We start from the raw sequence: 18938 nt of genomic DNA, 5'->3' as shown, positions 1-18938 counted from the left end.
GATTTTCCAAAGTCACGTTACTGCTGCTGTCCCAAGCAGATTTATTACCAAATCACTCTTTCACACCTAACTTGCATGCTTGTTAATTAAACATGTATATCACCAATCAATCATCACATATCTATGATTTTACTTAAATATAATCTCCATTTCATCATTTTAAAGCACAACATGTTAGCCAATTTTTCCCCTTAGCATCTAAGGCACATGCATGCTCATTTGTTTGGCTCAACTTCACCTATCTTCCATTTTTCATCAAAAGAACATGAAACAACAACCAAAAACCAAAATATGCTTCATGAGTTAGGGTAGAATCAATAAGCACTCATGAACATCAAGATAGAAGCAAAGTACCAAGAACTTACCTTCAATTTTCCCCCCTAGTGACCGAATATTCAAGGGTTTCCTCCCCTATTTGCTCTCTCTCAAATTCGGCTATGAAGTACAAAGAATGAACAAAAACCTTCCTTTACTTCCTTTTGTTATTCTTATCACTCCACATTTTATGACACATAAATAATATACTAATATTTGTGCCATACTCATGCCATAATTCCAATAAAAATATGCCCATAATGCTTACCATGCCCATCATCCATTAACTATTAAAATGCTAATGCCCATCATCCATTAACTATTAAAATGCTAAAATGCATACATTATCAACTATCCATCACCTTGGCCGGCCACTACATTAAAAGTGGGGAATTTGACATGCAAATCCTCCTATTTTGCACTACTATTTATTTGGCCACTACAAATTAGCCTATAGCATTTTCAAACATTTTCACATAGGTCCTATTTTATAATTTCACTCCCTTTTTCTTATGGAACAAAAATTAACTAAAATTATCGGGTTCTATCTTAAGCTTGGGCCTTCTAGAGGCCCACTAACATAATTAAACATATGCCAACATTCACAGAATTCGCGAAAATTGGGGCGTTACAACTCTACCCTCCTTAAAGAAATTTTGGCCTCGAAATTTACCTGATCCAAATAGTTGAGGGTATTGTTGACGCATAGTCTCTTCTGATTCCCAAGTAGCTTCTTCCATTCCATGATTACGCCACAGTACTTTTACCAACGGAACCGACTTCCTTCCTAGAACTTTAACCCCTCCATCTAAAATTTGTATGGGTTCTTCCTCAAAGGTCAAATCAGTCATTACTTCAATCTCCTCCACTGGCACAACATGTGAGGGATCCGATCGATATCATCTTAACATAGACACATGAAAAACGTCATGGATTGTGTCGAACTCTAGTGGTAATTCTAACTGATACGCTACTGGCCCTACCCGCTTAAGAACTCAATAAGGCCCTATAAACCACAGACTCAATTTGCCTTTCTTGCCGAATCTCTTCCAAGGTGAAACCTTTAAGAAAACCATATCCCCAACTGCGAACTCTATCTCTTTGCGCTTTAAATCTGCATACGACTTCTATCTATCAGATGCCTCCTTTAATCAATCTCTTATCAACTTAACCTTACTTTCAGTATCTGCCACCAACTCCGGTCCAAGCACTTGTCGTTCACCCAACTCTGTCCAACACGTAGGCGTACGACATCTCTGCCCATAAAGTGCCTCATATGGAGCCATCTGAATACTTGCTTGGTAGCTGTTATTGTATGCAAACTCCACCAATGGCAAGTAGTCCTCCCAACTCCCACCAAAATCGATGATACAACCCCTTAACATATCCTCCAAAATCTGAATAACCCTCTCCGACTGTCCATCTGTCTGTGGGTGAAAGGCAGTACTGAAATCCAAACGTGTATCCAACGCCTCTTGCAACTTCTTCCAGAATCGAGATGTAAACCTAGGGTCTCGGTCGAAAATAATCGACACTGGCACTCCATGTAGTCGCACTATCTCTGCCACATACAATCTAGCCAACTTTTGCAGGGAGTAATCAGTACAAACTGGTATGAAATGGGCAGATTTTGTTAACCTATCCACCACTACCCACACAGAATCTTTCTTGGTGGGTGTCAAAGGTAGCCCACTTACAAAGTCCATAGTGACTCTCTCCCACTTTCACAATGGAATTTTCATCGGTTGAAGTAATCCAGAAGGAAATTGATGTTCAGCTTTCACTTGTTGGCATGTCGACATTTCCCCACGAACTCCGTTACTTCTCATTTAAGCCCAGGCCACCAGTATAGTTCTCGTAAGTCGTGATACAACTAATTCCCTCCAGGATGCATGGCATAAAGTCCCCCATGAGCTTCCTTCAATATTGACTGTCTCAAGTCAGAGTCCTTCGGAACGCAAATTCTTCCTCGGAAGCATAAAACTCCTTCAGTATTCAGTCCAAAATCCTCATTCTCACCCTTCTCAACTTACTGAAACCGAAGAACCAACGAGTTATCCTTCAACTGTTTTTCTTTAATCTGCTCAGTCCAAATAGGCCTCACTTGCAATTTCGCTAATGAGACTTCCATCATCAAACAGACTCAAACATGCAAACAAGGCTCTCAAATCGAAATAACCCTTCGACTCAACGATCACCACCACGTTTGCCTTACAGGTGGTACTCAATCGAGCGATCGTAATCCTTAAGCAACTCTACCCATCTTCGTTGCCTAAGGTTTAACTCCTTACGAGTTAACAGATACTTTAGGCTCTTATGGTCGTGTATATGATACACTTTTCTCCATATAAGTAATGTCTCCAGATTTTCAACGCAAAGATCACTTCTTGCTAGCTCTAAGTCGTGCGTAGGGTAGTTCGCTTCATGAGACTTAAGTCGCGCAAAGTATAAGCGACCACCTTACCCTCTTGCATCAAGACACATCCTAACCCCACATGTGACGATCGGCAGACACACGATGAAGTCCTTCCAGACTCGGTTGAATCAACACCGGTGCTTCACCAATACCTTTTTCAAATGGTGAAAAGCTTTTTGTCGACTCTCACCCGCACAAATGCTACCCTTTCCTTAATGATTTAATCAATGGTGCAAAGAATCGAGAAAATCCTTCACGAACCTTGGTAATAGCCTGCCAAACCCAAAAAACTCCGAATTTCCGATACTGATTTTGGTGGCTTCCATCCCAGAACTGCCTCAACTTTTCGAGGATCCACTTTAATTCCTTCAGCAGAAACCACATAACCTAGAAAAGCCACTTTTCGCAACCAAAATTCACACTTACTAAACTTTGCATATAGTTCCTTCTCTCTCAACACTTGCAGCACAATACGTAGATGCTCCTCATGTTTCTCCTCGGTTTCCGAGTATACCATAATATCATCAATAAAAACTACCACGAATCGGTCCAAGTAAGGTTGGAACACTCGATTCATCGATCCATGATCCATAAGCGAAAAGTGCGTTCGTCAACCCAACGGCATAACCAGGAACTCGTAATGACCATATCGAGTCCTGAATGCTGTCTTATGAATATCCACTTCCTTGAGTTTCTAAGGGTACATCCCTATACAGTTTATCTACCCTAACCGAGTGACTCGAAGGACTTAGTACAGATACCCCACTCACAATCTCCTTAGAGTGCATACCCAATGACCCAGATATGGCACATACAACATAGGAATGAGTAGATCCAACATCCACCAAGGCAGTATACGGCATGCTAGAAATAAAAAATGTACCAGTTATGACGTCGGTCGGCCTCCTCCTGCATGACGAAAGCAAAGATATACCAAAGTCGGCCGACGAGCCTCAGATATAAAGCACCCTTGCGGGTGCCCCACGTCCATGGCCATTGCCACTGCGACCTCGGCCATGACCTCTCGACGGCGACAGTCCACCTCGCGCTGTTTGCACTGGTTGTACAGCCTTTTGTTCAACCACTTGAGCCTGAGCTAGCCTCTTAGAACAATCCCTGATCTTATGTTCCTTTGATCCACAGCGAAGACAAGCCCTAGAACGTTTCCAACATTCCCCCATATGCATTCTACCACAATCTCCACAAGCTTGTGGTCTAACACCGCTCGAACTGGTTCCTCCATCCTAGCTCTCTTAACATTCTGGTTTGCAGCACCAGTTGGTCCAGCATCTCTCCTGAACCGATTTCGATCCCTGTCGCGGTTCAATCGTTCAGCTTGCTTCACTTCTTCGGCTATCTTAGCCTTTTCTACCAGTGCAGCAAAATTGCTCTCTCTTTGCGGAGCTATGAGCACTCGTAGCTCAACCCTGAGGCCATCCTCAAAGCGAACACTGCACTCGTATTCGGTAGAGACAATACCATTAGTATACCGGCTCAATCGTAGAAACTCGCCTCATATTCAAGAATGCCTTACCACCACAGGCCAGTTCAGAATTCCTTCCTTCACAAGATCCACATAGCTAGCTCCGACATACTTCGCCTTGAAGGATCTGCTAAGCAACTCCCAAGTTACCCTCTCACTGGGTACCCTCTCTCACGATGATCCACCATCGACACGCCTCTCGTCCGTAGTAAGGATATGCTCCTTTTAACTTTTGCTCTACTGAGCAGTCCAAGTCATCCATAATCCGCTCCGTGGCTTCCAGCCAGTACTCAGCCACATTTGGGGCTAATCTAGATACACCCCTAAAAACTTCTGCTCCGTTGGCCTGGATTCGCTCAAAAATAGACCCCCTATTCATGCGCCCGATATTAGCTCCGGCCAACAACTCTTGAATTTGAGCCTTAACTCCACTAACTCCTTCGGTGCCAGCCTATACGGTGCGATGGACACAGGTGCCGTTCCAGGCAACAAATCTATTCCAAACTCAACTTCTCGGTTCGGAGGCAATCTTGGAAGCTCCTTCGAAAAATATCTTGGAACTCATTTACGGTCCCAACCTTATCCACTGTCAGTCCTTCCTCTTCTGACTGACTTACAAATGCCAAATAGACCTCACAACCTTTCCGAATCCACTTTTCGGCTCTTAATGCCGACACCACATTGGACAAATAATCCCTTCGCTCACCTATCACCATAACCTCCTCATCCTTTGTGGTCCTTAACACCATTCATTTAGCAGCACAATCCAGAGTCTCTTTATGCTTAACAAGCCAGTCCATTCCCAAAATGAGATCAAACTCTCCAAACAGTAACTTCATCAGATCTCCTGGGAAAATCTTACATTGAGTTTCTAAGGGTACATCCCTATACAGTTTATCTACCCTAACCGAGTGACCCAAAAGACTTAGTACAGATACCCCACTCACAATCTCCTCAGAGTGCACACCCAATGACCCAGATATGGCACATGCAACATAGGACCAAGTAGATCCAACATCCACCAAGGCAGTATACGGTATGCTAGAAATAAAAAACGTATCCGTTATGACGTCAGGTACGTCACCCTCTTCACGGTGACGGCAAGATATACCAAAGTCGGGTCGACGAACCTCGGTGTTAACAAACACCTTGCCAGTGCCCCACGCCTATGGTCATTGCCACGCGACCTCGGCCATGACCTCTCGACAATGACAGTCCACCTCGTGCTTTGCTTGCACGGGTTGCATAGCCCTTTGTTCAACCACTTGAGCCTGAGCTGGCCTCTTAGGACAATCCCTGATCTTATGTTCCTTTGATCCACAAGAAAGACAAGCCCTTAACGTTTCCAACATTCCCCAGATGTATTCTACCACAATCTCCACAAGCTTGTGGTCTAACAAGATTCACCGGAATCGCCGAATCGGTTCCTCCATCCTAGCTCTCTTAACATTCCGGTTATAAAGCACCAGTTGGTCCAGCATCTTTCTGAACCGATTTGATCCTCGTCATGTTCCTTCATTCAGCTTGCTTCACCTCTTCGGCTATCTTAGCCTTTTCTACCAGTGCAGCAAAATCGCGCTCTCTTTGGGGAGCTATGAGCACCCTTAGCTCAACCCTGAGGCCATCCTCAAAGCGAACACTGCACTCGTATTCGGTAGAGACAATACCATTAGCATACCGGCTCAATCGCAGAAACTCTGCCTCATATTCAGCAACGGTCTTACCACCCTGGGTCAGGTTCAGGAATTCCTTCCTTCGCGCATCCACATAGCTAACTCCGACATACTTCGCCTTGAAGGACTACTTAAACAACTCCCAAGTTACCCTCTCAGCTAGGGTACCCTCTCTCACAGTGATCCACCACTGATACGCCTCGTCCCGTAGTAAGGATACTGCTCCTTTTAACTTTTGCTCTACTGAGCAGTCCAAGTCATCCATAATCCGCTCCGTGGCTTCCAGCCATTACTCAGCCACATTTGGGGCTACTCCAGATACACCCCTAAAAACTTCCACTCCGTTGGCCCGGAGTCGCTCAAAAATAGACCCCCTATTCATGGGCCCGATATTAGCTTCGGCCAACAACTCTTGAATTTGAGCCTTTAACTCCACTAACTCCTTCGGTGCCAGCCTATACGGTGCAATGGACACAGGTGTCGTTCCAGGCAACAAATCTATTCCAAACTCAACTTCTCGGTTCGGAGGCAATCTTGGAAGCTCCTCCGGAAAAACATCTTGGAACTCCTTTACGGTCCTAACCTTATCCACTGTCAGTCCTTCCTCTTCTGACTGACTTACAATGCCAAATAGACCTCACAACCTTTCTGAATCCACTTTTCGGCTTTTAATGCCGACACCACATTAGACAAATAATCCCTTCGCTCACCTATCACCATAACCTCCTCATCATTTGTGGTCCTTAACACCATTCATTTAGCAGCACAATCCAGAGTCGCTTTATGCTTAACAAGCCAGTCCATTCCCAAAATGAGATCAAACTCTCCAAACGGTAACTCCATCAGATCTCCAGGGAAAATCTTACCTTGAGTTTCTAAGGGTACATCCCTATACAGTTTATCTACCCTAACCGAGTGACCCAAAAAACTTAGTACAGATACCCCACTCACAATCTCCTTAGAGTGCACACCCAACGACCCAGATATGGCACATACAACATAGGACCGAGTAGATCCAACATCCACCAAGGCAGTATACGGTATGCTAGAAATAAGAAACGTAGCGGTTATGACGTCAGCTTCGTCACCCTCTTCGCGGCGACGAGCAGCATATACCAAAGCTGGCTGACGAGCCTCAATGTTAACAACACCCTTTCCAGGTGCCCCACGTCCATGGTCATTGCCACCGCGACCTCGGCCATGACCTCTTGACGGTGACGGTCCACCTCGCGCTGTTTGCACGGGTTGCACAGCCCTTTGTTCAACCACTTGAGCCTGAGCTGACCTCTTAGGACAATCCCTGGTCTTATGTTCCTTTGATCCACAGTGAAGACAAGCCCTAGAACTTTCCAACATTCCCCCAGATGTATTCTACCACAATCGCCACAAGCTTGTGGTCTAACAGTATTCACCGGAACCGTTCGAACTGGTTCCTCCATCCTAGCTCTCTTAACATTCCGGTTTGTAGCACCAGTTGGTCCAGCATCTTTCCTGAACCGATTTTGATCCCTGTCGCGGTTCCTTCGTTCAACTTGCTTCACCTCTTCGGCTATCTTAGCCTTTTCTACCAGTGCAGCAAAATCGCGCTCACTTTGCGGAGCTATGAACACCCTTAGCTCATCCTTGAGGCCATCCTCAAAGCGAACACTGCACTCGTATTCGGTAGAGACAATACCATTAGCATACCGGTTCAATCGTAGAAACTCTGCCTCATATTCAGTAACGGTCTTACCACCCTGGGTCAGGTTCAGGAATTCCTTCCTTCGCGCATCCACATAGCTAGCTCCAACATACTTCGCCTTGAAGGACTACTTAAACAACTCCCAAGTTACCCTCTCACTGGGTACCTCTCTCACTGATGATCCACCATCGACACGCCTCGTCCGTAGTAAGGATATCGCTCCTTTTAACTTTTGCTCTCATCGGTCCAAGTTATCCATAATCCGCTCCGTGGCTTCCAGCCAGTACTCAGCCACATTTGGGGCTACTCCAGATACGCCCCTAAAAATTCCGCTTCGTTGGCCCGAAGTCGCTAAAAACTAGACCCCCTATTCATGGGCCCGATATTAGCTCCGGCCACCATTTCTAAAACTCTTAACATGGCCTGGGACAGAGCGTCATCCTCCGGTGGCCAATCATACGGTCCATTCTCATCCACCGGTGGTGATTGTGCTACTCCAGCAGGTATGTGTTCAGAAGACGAAGATCCAGCTTCAGTACTACCTCAGCCTCGACCACGGCCTCAACCACGGCCTCTTGCCCGAGTAGCTCTCGTACTCATATGAACAGATAAGGTTTCAGAGTTGTTCTTGCGTAACCTCAGTTTAGCTACTGTCTCAGTTTTCTAGGGCTTAGTTTACCCTACAGTCTCAGTTTCGTAGTCTTTACGCTATATTATCTATAGTACTATCTCTAAGGTTTAGTACTAACTACTGAGACGATTCAAGATATAAAATGTAATAGTACTTACAGCCTTGGTTTGGGATTGATGTGCCACCTCTTGGTTTTCAGATAAACTCAAAAGATTTAGACTTTTTGAAATCCATGTTCCAAACATTTGTGTTTAAAAAACAAGTTCGGAGATTATCTCCTTTAAACAGGAAATTTTCAAAAGTCAAATTTTTCCAAAAATACCCTCTTTTTTTTGGCATAAAGTTTTGAAAACCCTTTTTAGACCTGATCCACAGCCGAGTTGTTGCAACCTAGGCTCTGATACCACTAAATGTAGCACCCCTTAACCCGACCAGATGTTAAGGCCGAATTCAACGTGCCACTTTGAAGTCAAAAACCCGTGTTCCCTTTTTAGTGTTTTAAAAAGCCGACTTTTGTCAAACAAACCAAGTGAATAGCAGTTGGGCACCAGGTAGGAATCCATAACAGAGGAGGTGAGCCATGAAGGCTGCTTAAGTACCAAGCTCTCCGATTGGATCCAATCCTAGACATGTCCACATCCATTGCCACACTTGGTTATAACAAGTTGAAATTTCTTTGGTAAATCGAATATTCGTGACGTCGTGTTATTTTAAAAAAAACAAGTATCATTTTGAAATCACGCCCTAAGTCTAGTCCATTTGAATTAGTATCCATCAATTTAAAGTTGTTTTTAATAATATAATACCAGAAAAATCAAATAAGAAAATAAAGTTAAAATGGCCTTGTTACAACCGAAAAATTAAATAGTAATTAAAAATAACTTAAGAAAACTAGTCTCGTTTTTTCAAAGCCAAAAGTATTCACCATGGCCACTCTGAATCCCCTCTGACTCCAAGTCACCCACATCAAGGCTCACCTACAAGGTTAAAGAAGGGGTGAGTTTGGGGAAACTCAGTGTGTAAGGAAAACCCATTCAAAGCCCAAGTTAGCTCAAGCCCATTGGGCCTAAGCCCATTCAAGTAACAGTGGTACTGGGCCAGAGCCCTTTTCAGATTACAATAAATTGGGCCTTAGCCCCTTATTCAGATAACAGTATGGCCCATAGGCCCATTTCAAAATACATGCAACATCAGTAAACATATGCAAGCCCATTTACGGAGACTACTCAACCCACCAACCACTACACTCCACCCGTACCAGCCATACACTCCATGTGGGGAATAGCTCAACCCACCCAGCCCAACACTCCACAGTTGCAGCCTTGCTGCTCAGTTACCAGTAAATTGAGGCAAAGCCTCCAGTACGTGGACAAGCCACTTTCAGTACTTCCTCCGTCAATATCCTAGTCCCATGCATCAGATAATAACAACATGGCATGAAGTAAATAACAACAGTCAAACATGCATTTAGGTCAATTTAACCCTAGGGGTATTTTGATAATTTATCTCCTAGGGGTAAAACTGTAAATTTTCCACTTTTAAAGGAATTTCAGTAATTTATCTATTTTAGGGTTTCTCATGCATATTCCTACCTTTCACGTACTAACAGAATCACTACCGAGGGTTCTTACCGAATTGGGCCCGTTGGCCCATCATTCTAATTTTGGCTCATTAAGCCCCAAAATATCGAGGGCACAGAAATCATGCACTTTGCAGTCCAAACATTGCAGCTTACCAAAAACATTAATCGATTTACCTCACGAGCATTTGCACACTCACAAATCTACAAAATACCGATTTTCGGCATTTCAGCTTTTCGACTTTTTCCAATCTAGACTAAGAAAGAGGGTGTTAGTTACACACCTGTTTGCGACGATATGCTAACGAGATCATACTAAGCTTATAAGAAATCAATAAGCAACTCATTAATAAATTTTTGTCAATGTTTACCACATAATCATAATTTCACTGCAAGCTATCTTCCTGAGCAATAGTCACTAAATCATTTATAACTGGAGCTACAAAACTCCAAATCAAGTGCCGTTAATTTTTCCTAAAAATAGACTCATATATATTCTATCCATAAAATTTTCAGAATTTTTGGTATAGCCAATCAATACCAAAGTTTTCTTAAAGTTTCCCATGTTTCACTGTTTGACTAATCTGACCACTCTTCATTACGAATCAAATTTCTCATTGTACAGAATTCAAAATATGTTCTTGTTTATTCCATTTGAAACTAGACTCATTAAGGTTTAATTACATAATTTATGCAGCTTCTAACTCATCTCCCACAATTTATGGTGATTTTCCAAAGTCACATTACTGCTGCTGTCCCAAGCAGATTTATTACCAAATCACTCTTTCACACCTAACTTGCATGCTTGTTATTTAAACATGTATATCACCAATCAATCATCACATATCTATGATTTTACTTAAGTATAATCTCCATTTCATCATTTTAAAGCACAACATGTTAGCAGATTTTTCCCCTTAGCATCTAAGGCACATGCATGCTCATTTGTTTGGCTCAATTCACCTATCTTCCATTTTTCATCAAAAGAACATGAAACAACAACCAAAAACCAAAATATGCTTCATGAGTTAGGGTAGAATCAAGAAGAACTCATGAACATCAAGATAGAAGCAAAGTACCAAGAACTTACCTTCAATTTTTCCCCCTTCTAGTGACCGAATATTCAAGGGTTTCCTCCCCTATTTGCTCTCTCTCAAATTCAGCTATGAAGAACAAGGAATGAACAAAAACCTTCCTTTACTTCCTTTTGTTATTCTTATCACTCAACATTTTATGACACATAAATGATATACTAATATTTGTGCCATACTCATGCCATAATTCCAATAAAAATATGCCCATAATGCTTACCATGCCCATCATCCATTAACTATTAAAATGCTAATGCCCATCATCCATTAACTATTAAAATACTAAAATGCATACATTATCAACTATCCATCACCTTGGCCGGCCACTACATTAAAAGTGGGGAATTTGACATGCAAATCCTCCTATTTTGCACTACTATTTATTTGGCCACTACAAATTAGCCTATAGCATTTTCAAACATTTTCACATAGGTCCTATTTCATAATTTCACTCCCTTTTTCTTATAGAACAAAAATTAACTAAAATTACCAGGTTCTATCTTAAGCTTGGGCCTTCTAGAGGCCCACTAACATAATTAAACCTATGCCAACATTCACAGAATTCGCGAAAATTGGGGCATTACAAGAAGTTAATGTCATTCCCCAGTACGTATTTCCAGCATCAAACATCGACCCACTGAGGTGCATGTCCCATCCACTAACGGAGTGTCGTGCAGGGGTTGGGTATTCCATACTGCTACTAAATACGGACACTTCCATGTTTTGCCACCCACTAAGAGAGTGTCGGGCAGGGGTCGTGTATTCCTCTCGACCAGCAGTAAATATTGAAGCTGCAAATGCATCATTTGGTGATGAAAATTGTACATATAACTCAAGATAGGGTGATGCATTAGGAGATGAGTCTGCACCATTGCCTCTAAGCTACGAGTGCCTTTGATGTCGAATGAGTCATATGTCACAGGATCAACTGAAGCACAAAATCGATACTTAATAGACAAAACTTTCATTGGCGTTGTTCCGAAGATTTTGCGCCTCATTCTTTTACAAAGTTCTGTCAAATCTATGTTCTAGTTAAAAACCAGTCTCGTTGTGTTCTCTTATAAAAAACAACATCGTTCTCGGTGTTACAGACCTCGCCATCATAGTAAATAACAGCATTAATACGTTCACTCATCTTCAATTTCTTTTCTTCTTAGTCTCTCTAATTTTTTTGTTGCAAGTTATACAACCTAAGAATAAAATTTGGTTCATTTATAGCTTCATTTTTCTACGAACTACTGTAGCAAAAAAACGTCCACATGGGAGCTTTTTCTAGAAATTTTGCTGACAGTGCATCCTGCTTGAAGCGTTTTCAACACTATTTGTTCAGAAACGTCTACTCAGAATTATTTTTCTACGAACTACTATAGCAAAATAGCGTCCACGTGGGAGCTTTTTCCAGAAATTTTGCTGACAGTGCATCCTGTTTGAAGCGTTTTCGACACTATTTGTTCAAAAACCTCTACTTAGAATTATTTTTCTACGAATTATTGTAGCAAAAGAGCGTCCACATGGGAGCTTTTTCCAGAAATTTTGCTGACAGTGCATCCTGCTTGAAGCATTTTTCGACATTATTTGTCTAGAAACGTGTGCTCAAAATTATTCTTGCAGAAACCCTAAACCTTAAACCCTATGAAAAAAAATATATTGCTTATATGTTTTTTTTCTAATACCCTAAACACAAATTTATTTTAAAAAAACTAAACCCTAATCCCTAATTTAATGAATTAACCCTAATACCCTAAACTCTAATTTAGTATTTAGTATTTAAAATTAATAGTTAATTTAATGAATTAACCCTAAAACCCTAAATCCTAATTCAATTATTTTTTTCTCGAAACCCTAAACTTAGCATAGCACCAGTATGTATATATGTTGCAATCATATTATCTTTGAGATTTTTTTCGTGTATGTAAATTGGAAATTAATAATTAAAAAAATAAGAAATGAGCTTGTTACAAAGTAAAAGAAACTTAGCCAGTGATCAAAAATAAAATGATCTAAGCCATTGATAACGAAAAAAAACCTAAACACTAAAGTAATCGAATTACCAAGTTGTTGTTTACACATTAAGAGTTATTTAAGGGTTTTATACTAAAATATTAGAAGAAATAAAATATTAAAATAATATGCTTAAACCATTATGTATCAATTAACCCTAAATTTAATTAATTAATCCTAAACCCTAAATCAATCCATAATTTAATCAATTAACCCTAATACCCTAAACTCTAATTTAATATTTAGCATTTCAAATTAATAGTTAATTTATACCCCAATTCAATTACTTTTTTTCCTAAAACCTTTAAACCCTAAAACCCAAAAAACCCTTAACTTAAAAAACCCTAACCTTAAACCCTAAAAACCCTAACCCTAAAAAAAGGGAAAAACGCTTCGTCAGCAAAGCGCGCCCTCAAGGACGCATTTTCTGCTGATATGGACAAAGCGCTCCCCCAGGGAAGCATTTTGCTGACACGTACTCTGAAATCGCGCTTAGTGGACGCATTTTCGTGGGAAACGGCCTAATCCAGTAAATAATGCAATAAACGGCTCATTTCCGTAATTATATTATTTAAAGGGCCTTTTTGGGTAAAACGCCCATAAAATTAAGAATGATGTTGATAAAATAAAACAACACTATTATTTACAAAAATCTATATTGGGAAATGTTAATAATTAGTGTTTAAAAGCATTGAAAAGGTAAAAATGTTCTAGATCTTTATGCCCACAATGCAACCTGAATCCCACATTGATAGCTGATACGTGATATTTGTGACAGGTTTTAAATATTTATAATGAATCGTTCTTGAAACTAACTATTATCACGATGAAGGCAAGTGTACCTATCGAACAGTAGTAGAGCTTTAGCAAGATCAGATTATCGAACCCAAAGGAACTAAAAGTACTAGTAATGACTGTCTTTTTATTATCTAGCCTAAGAATAATGGGGTTTGTTTTAACTAACTAATTAACTAAACTAAAAATTCACAGAAAATAGAATTGGGGAATTACTTTTGGAAAACTCGATTGATTGAGACAATACCTAAGGAAAAATCCACCTAGACTTCACTTGTTATTTAACTCTGAATCAGACGATTTATTCATTTGACTTGATCCGTAGAAATCCCTAAGTTATATTATTATCTCTCTCGAGACTAACAACGTCTAATCCCTAGGTTGAATTATTGAAATCTCTTTCTAATTAACTCCCTAGGGTTGCATTAACTCGATCTATGGACCCCCTTATTAGGTTTCACCCTAATCCGGCAAAATCTTGTCACCCTATCTCTAGGCGCGCAATCAACTCCGCTTAATTATGAAAAATGTACTCTTAGACAGGGTCTATTCCTCCTCTGAATAAGAGCTTAACTTGAATCAATATCCTGGAATATCAAAACAAGAATTAAGAATACATAATTAAGAACAAGTTAAATATTTATCATACAATTCAGATAATAATAACAAGATCCGTCTTAGGTTTCATTCCCCTTAGGTATTTAGGGGTTTTAGTTCATACTAATGAAAGAAAACATCTCAGAAGAAAAATAACAAAACATAAGAAAACTCAAAACTCCTGAGGAAATTTGAAGGGAGATCTTTAGTCTTGATAATGAATCCAGCTTCTGAGATGGATCAATCGGCTTTCCTTGAGCAATTCCTTCCTTCCTCCTATGCGTCCTCACCTTTCCTCCTCCTTTAGGGTGTATTTATAGGCTTTGGAATGCCTAAGAGCCCTCAAAAGTGGCTTTTTCCGAATAGGACTCTACTTGGGCTCGACAGGGACACGCTCATGTGACACGCCCATATGTGATTATTTCAGGCTGTGGTCAAGCCTATTAAATAGGCACGAGTGTGTGATCTACCCGTGTGAGTCGTGCTTTGATTCTTCGAAATTGACACGGCCGTTTGGTCTGCTCGTGTGAGGAAGTTCAGGCCGTGTTGATTTCGTACGTTGGCCCATTTTCTCCGTTTTTTGGCCCGTTTCTCGTTCCTTTCACTCTCCTATGCTCACCTAAGTATAAAACATGAAATTAAGGCATTAGGAGCATCGAATTCACCAAATATAAAGAAAAATCATCCATAAAATGTGCTAAGCATGGGATAGAAATATGTATAAATTACGGTTTATCACTAGCATATGGTAAACAAAACATAAGTATGGTCTATAAGGAGAGAGGATAGAGCAACATTAAAACATACTTACCTGGACGGGGTCAATGAGTGATCAGGAAGACTCATGGCCTAGAGCGATGACCAGCATTGCACTTGGTAAGGGTATTGCTTTAAGGTCTCCCCGAGAGGGAGAGCCTACGTCATAATTTATGGAAGTGGGGGCTTGCGTTCATGCACCCCTATCAATTTCAAGTTAAAGTAATTGGTGCCAAATTTTAGGCTAATTCTTTGTTATTTGGATATACAGATTTAAAATCTCGAAAAATAGTGTAAAGTGTGAGAGAACCTTGTGAACATTCCATGCTTTAGTTGATACCAGCAAGAAACGATCCTCTACAGCTTTGGTAGGGCCAAAGGTAAATATCAATTGGTTTCAACTGTCACGCATACTTAAGAACACCAATGTACCATCCCAAAAATTCCAGGCGAGCAGGTAAGAGGAGACAAACATAATTTAAAAAAGAAATTAAGATAATAATTCAATTCAGAATGTTTACAAATAAATATGTTTACAAATCTACCTATTGAAAATTATGTCATAGTAACGATGCCCCTGCAATTGGGCTTTGAAACCTTTTTTTTCTGAATAAATAAATAAATAATTTAACAATTCCCAAAGTAAAGATTGAGCCTTTGCAAAACCATACAAACCGAATCTCATCCCTTCACACATTACATTTTTCAAATTGTTGTTTTATTTAATGGCTTACCAAAACCATTGAGTAGTTGCAGGTCTGATCTACATGCTTCTCTAGCTTTTGATCAGTATAGGCTGCAATAAGTGAACTACTGTCATATTATCCAAGCATTTTCACGTGCAAAATCACCAACATCTCATTGTAGGGTGTAGAACAAATCATATACATTCTGTCCATAGCCCACTACCACAAATTATGACATAGCTCTCCCTCTCGGGGAGACCTTAAAGCAGCACCCCTACCAAGTGCAATGTAGGTCTCCACTCTAGGCTATGAGTCTTCCTGATCACTCATTGACCCCATCCAGGTAAGTATGTTTTAGTGTTGCTCTATCCTCTCTCCTTATAGACCACCCTTATGTTTTGTTTGCTATATGCTAGCAATATGGGATTCAGGTTGCATTGTGGGCGTAAAGATCTAGAACATTTTTTACCTTTCAATGTTTCTAAACACTAATTATTAACATTTCCCAATATTGATTTCTGTAAATAATAATGTTGTTTTATTTTATCAACATTATTCTTAATTTTATCGTGATGTATTAAATCCTTCTCAATACCAAAGATCAGTCTTTTAAAATACCCATAAATATAAAAGGTATACTCATTGTTATTGTTTGTAGTTGGCGCATAGAATTTTCATTCAATCATTTAATTGGCTTTTCAGTTCTACATTCCAATCATTTAAATTGAATCTAGAAACTATTTGTTTTTAATTTTTTTCTCTTTTACGATCATTGAAAATCTTATAAGCATCTACCGTTCGAAGTTCTAAGCATAGAAACAATGCTTAATATGTGTATATAACATTTACATGGCTTCACACACATGATGTCGTGTTCTTCAATTAAACACCACGTAATCGAGATGGAGTTTGGAACTTGTACACTAAGGCTGTTGTCTTTGTAAAGCTGATGGAGGATCTTCATCAATTGAGTGAACTTAGGGTTCTAAACTCAGAGGTATTGAACTTGGATAAATGCTTGACTAATCTTAGAGGAAGACTTGAAGGCAACGAGTGTCTTTATGGTGGCATTCTTGTGAATGTGTCATGGTGTCTTTATGGTGTTGTTCCGCAACGCCAACAGCATGGCTAATGCCGAATCTTGATCGTGCTCGTGTGTTTTGCGTGGTGGTGATTTCAGGGATCTAAATTGTGGTCGCAACCGCGTTTTTAGTCCCATTGCGTTTATCGCGATTGCGAACATAACTGATGCTATTACGGTCACTGCGGGTATCACGATCGTGAATTTTTTTAAAATTCGCACAACTTATTGTAAATCATAATAATTATAATTATAATTATAAAAAGTCACTTTTAATGATTTTTAGAGTGTTTTCTAACACTTATGAACTTTTATTAATATGATATGAGAACACAACTTTTATAATCACTAATTATTCTTATATTTATTTACGGATTTTCTAAGAATGTTATATTCACTAATAACAAAGTAAAAAGAGAGGAAATATTAAACATTTATCATATTTAATAAGTTTGAAAGTTTTTATAGATAAAATAATTATAAATTCATACCGTGAGAGGTCTTCAATATTTCTTGACAGCTTTGAAGATGGTGAAGATATAAACATTCTATGCTGAAAAAGGAAAAAAGGAATAGATAAATGTATAGATTCTCATTAATTATTCATATTTCCTACCACTTATTCTCACTCTCATTCTACTTTCATATATAGTTTAACATGCTTCGATTCTTAATTATCTTTTCATAAAATATACTCCATTCATTTATCTAAAGATATATTTTAAATGTTTTAATATCATCAAAATTAAGAACATTAACAAAAGTTTTCTTTAAACAAAAAACATACCTTACAAATAATGGTAGTGGTACAATTTAGTTTTCACCAATTAGTAGAATGACGAGGAAGATCAGATCCTTCACCTTTACTTTGAGAGAATTCTTAACTTGATTCTCTTGGCCTTTGTGAAAAAATATATCCAAAAAAAGTAACATTTTCACGTTGGTTTTCATATAATTGATATGGAGGATATATTTGAGGAGGAGGATACATGAGAGGGGGAGGTGGGTGATACATTGGTGGTGGAGGATGCATTTGAGGCTGGTATGGCACACCGTAATTAGGAAATGGTGGATAATAACCATATGGTTGTGGATAACCATGTGAAGGTTGAAAATATGAAGGTTGTTCTGGTGGATAAAAACCTTGAGTGCTAGTAGATGAATCATTGTACCCAAGGTTACTGGAACTCGATCTTCTTCCAGATGAAGAGCCTATAGAAGTATGCTTCTTGCCTTTTCCTTTTGATGGAGATCTAGGTTCTCTTCTATCTCTCCTAGGTTCAAGAAACATATTTCCATTAAACTCTTATCTATCACGGAAATGTCCACTAGTGATACCAACCCCATATTCTCCTTCATACTGACTAGAAGACCTAATTTCACCTCTATCACCATTATATCCATCATTCTCATCAATTGGACTTAAACCACCACCATCGAGTCCATCGCCACTCTGACTTGGTGATGAACTAGAACTTGAATGAGACAAATTTTGTTGTTGAGATTATTCAACATCCATTTCATCATCAGAGGTATCCACAGGCAACACACTGGCATTTTCACCATCTAATAATAGATTCTCTTTCTCATGAAGCCATTCTGATAGTGGATCAACATCTTCAAAGATATGATCAAGGCTTATAGGATTAAAACTAGCATTTATATCATCAGTGCTCATTATTTTTTGATGCCTTATCTAAAGCCTCATATTATAATAGGTAAACACTAGTTTCTCATTTTTTTTTATACTTTAACCTATTTCTTGCCTTGGTGTGAATATAACTAAATGTGCTCCAATTTCGTTCGCAATTTAATGCTGAAGTTGTTTGACTAAGTACTTTAATTGCTAATTTTTATAATTCGGGAACACGTGTGCCGTATATTATCCACCACTCAGCTGCATAATATTATTTAAATTTCAAAATAACTTCAAAATGTACAATATAATTAAATAATATAAATTAAATTAAATAATTTAATTAATTGTTTACCCAGATTCATTTGCTTCCAAGCTCTTTGCGCTTGTGGAGTACCGAATGTCTCATGTTTATCTCTAAATAGTAACAACTGCGTAAATAAAAGATAGAGTAAAAATAAAGAAAAATAATTCTATTTCAAATTATGTAACTAAGTTACAAATAATAGTACTTGAA

At 39.3% G+C, this 18938-nt stretch overlaps 1 protein-coding gene, 1 non-coding gene and 1 pseudogene across 2 annotated transcripts; 1 reads left to right on the top strand and 2 right to left on the bottom strand.

The window, feature by feature from the left end:
* Window positions 1–3684: 3684 nt before the first annotated feature.
* On the bottom strand, window positions 3685–18076 carry LOC128282000 (uncharacterized). The gene is made up of 6 exons (XM_053020233.1): window positions 17717–18076; window positions 17277–17338; window positions 7263–7378; window positions 6859–7119; window positions 3990–4099; window positions 3685–3861 (listed from the first exon to the last, which is right to left on the bottom strand). The coding sequence occupies exons 1-6, from the start codon at window positions 18074–18076 to the stop codon at window positions 3685–3687; spliced, it is 1086 nt and encodes a 361-aa protein (XP_052876193.1).
* Window positions 15066–15225, top strand: LOC128282927 (U1 spliceosomal RNA). The gene has a single exon (XR_008273277.1). It is a non-coding gene; the product is annotated as a U1 spliceosomal RNA (small nuclear RNA).
* On the bottom strand, window positions 15882–16055 carry LOC128282938 (U1 spliceosomal RNA; annotated as a pseudogene).
* Window positions 18077–18938: the final 862 nt, after the last annotated feature.

This window comes from Gossypium arboreum, chromosome 10, assembly GCF_025698485.1.
Source record: "Gossypium arboreum isolate Shixiya-1 chromosome 10, ASM2569848v2, whole genome shotgun sequence".
In the NCBI taxonomy this organism is placed as follows: domain Eukaryota; kingdom Viridiplantae; phylum Streptophyta; class Magnoliopsida; order Malvales; family Malvaceae; genus Gossypium; species Gossypium arboreum.
The sequence above is the reverse complement of the archived record's forward strand: the minus strand, read 5'-3'. Positions and strand labels throughout refer to the sequence as shown.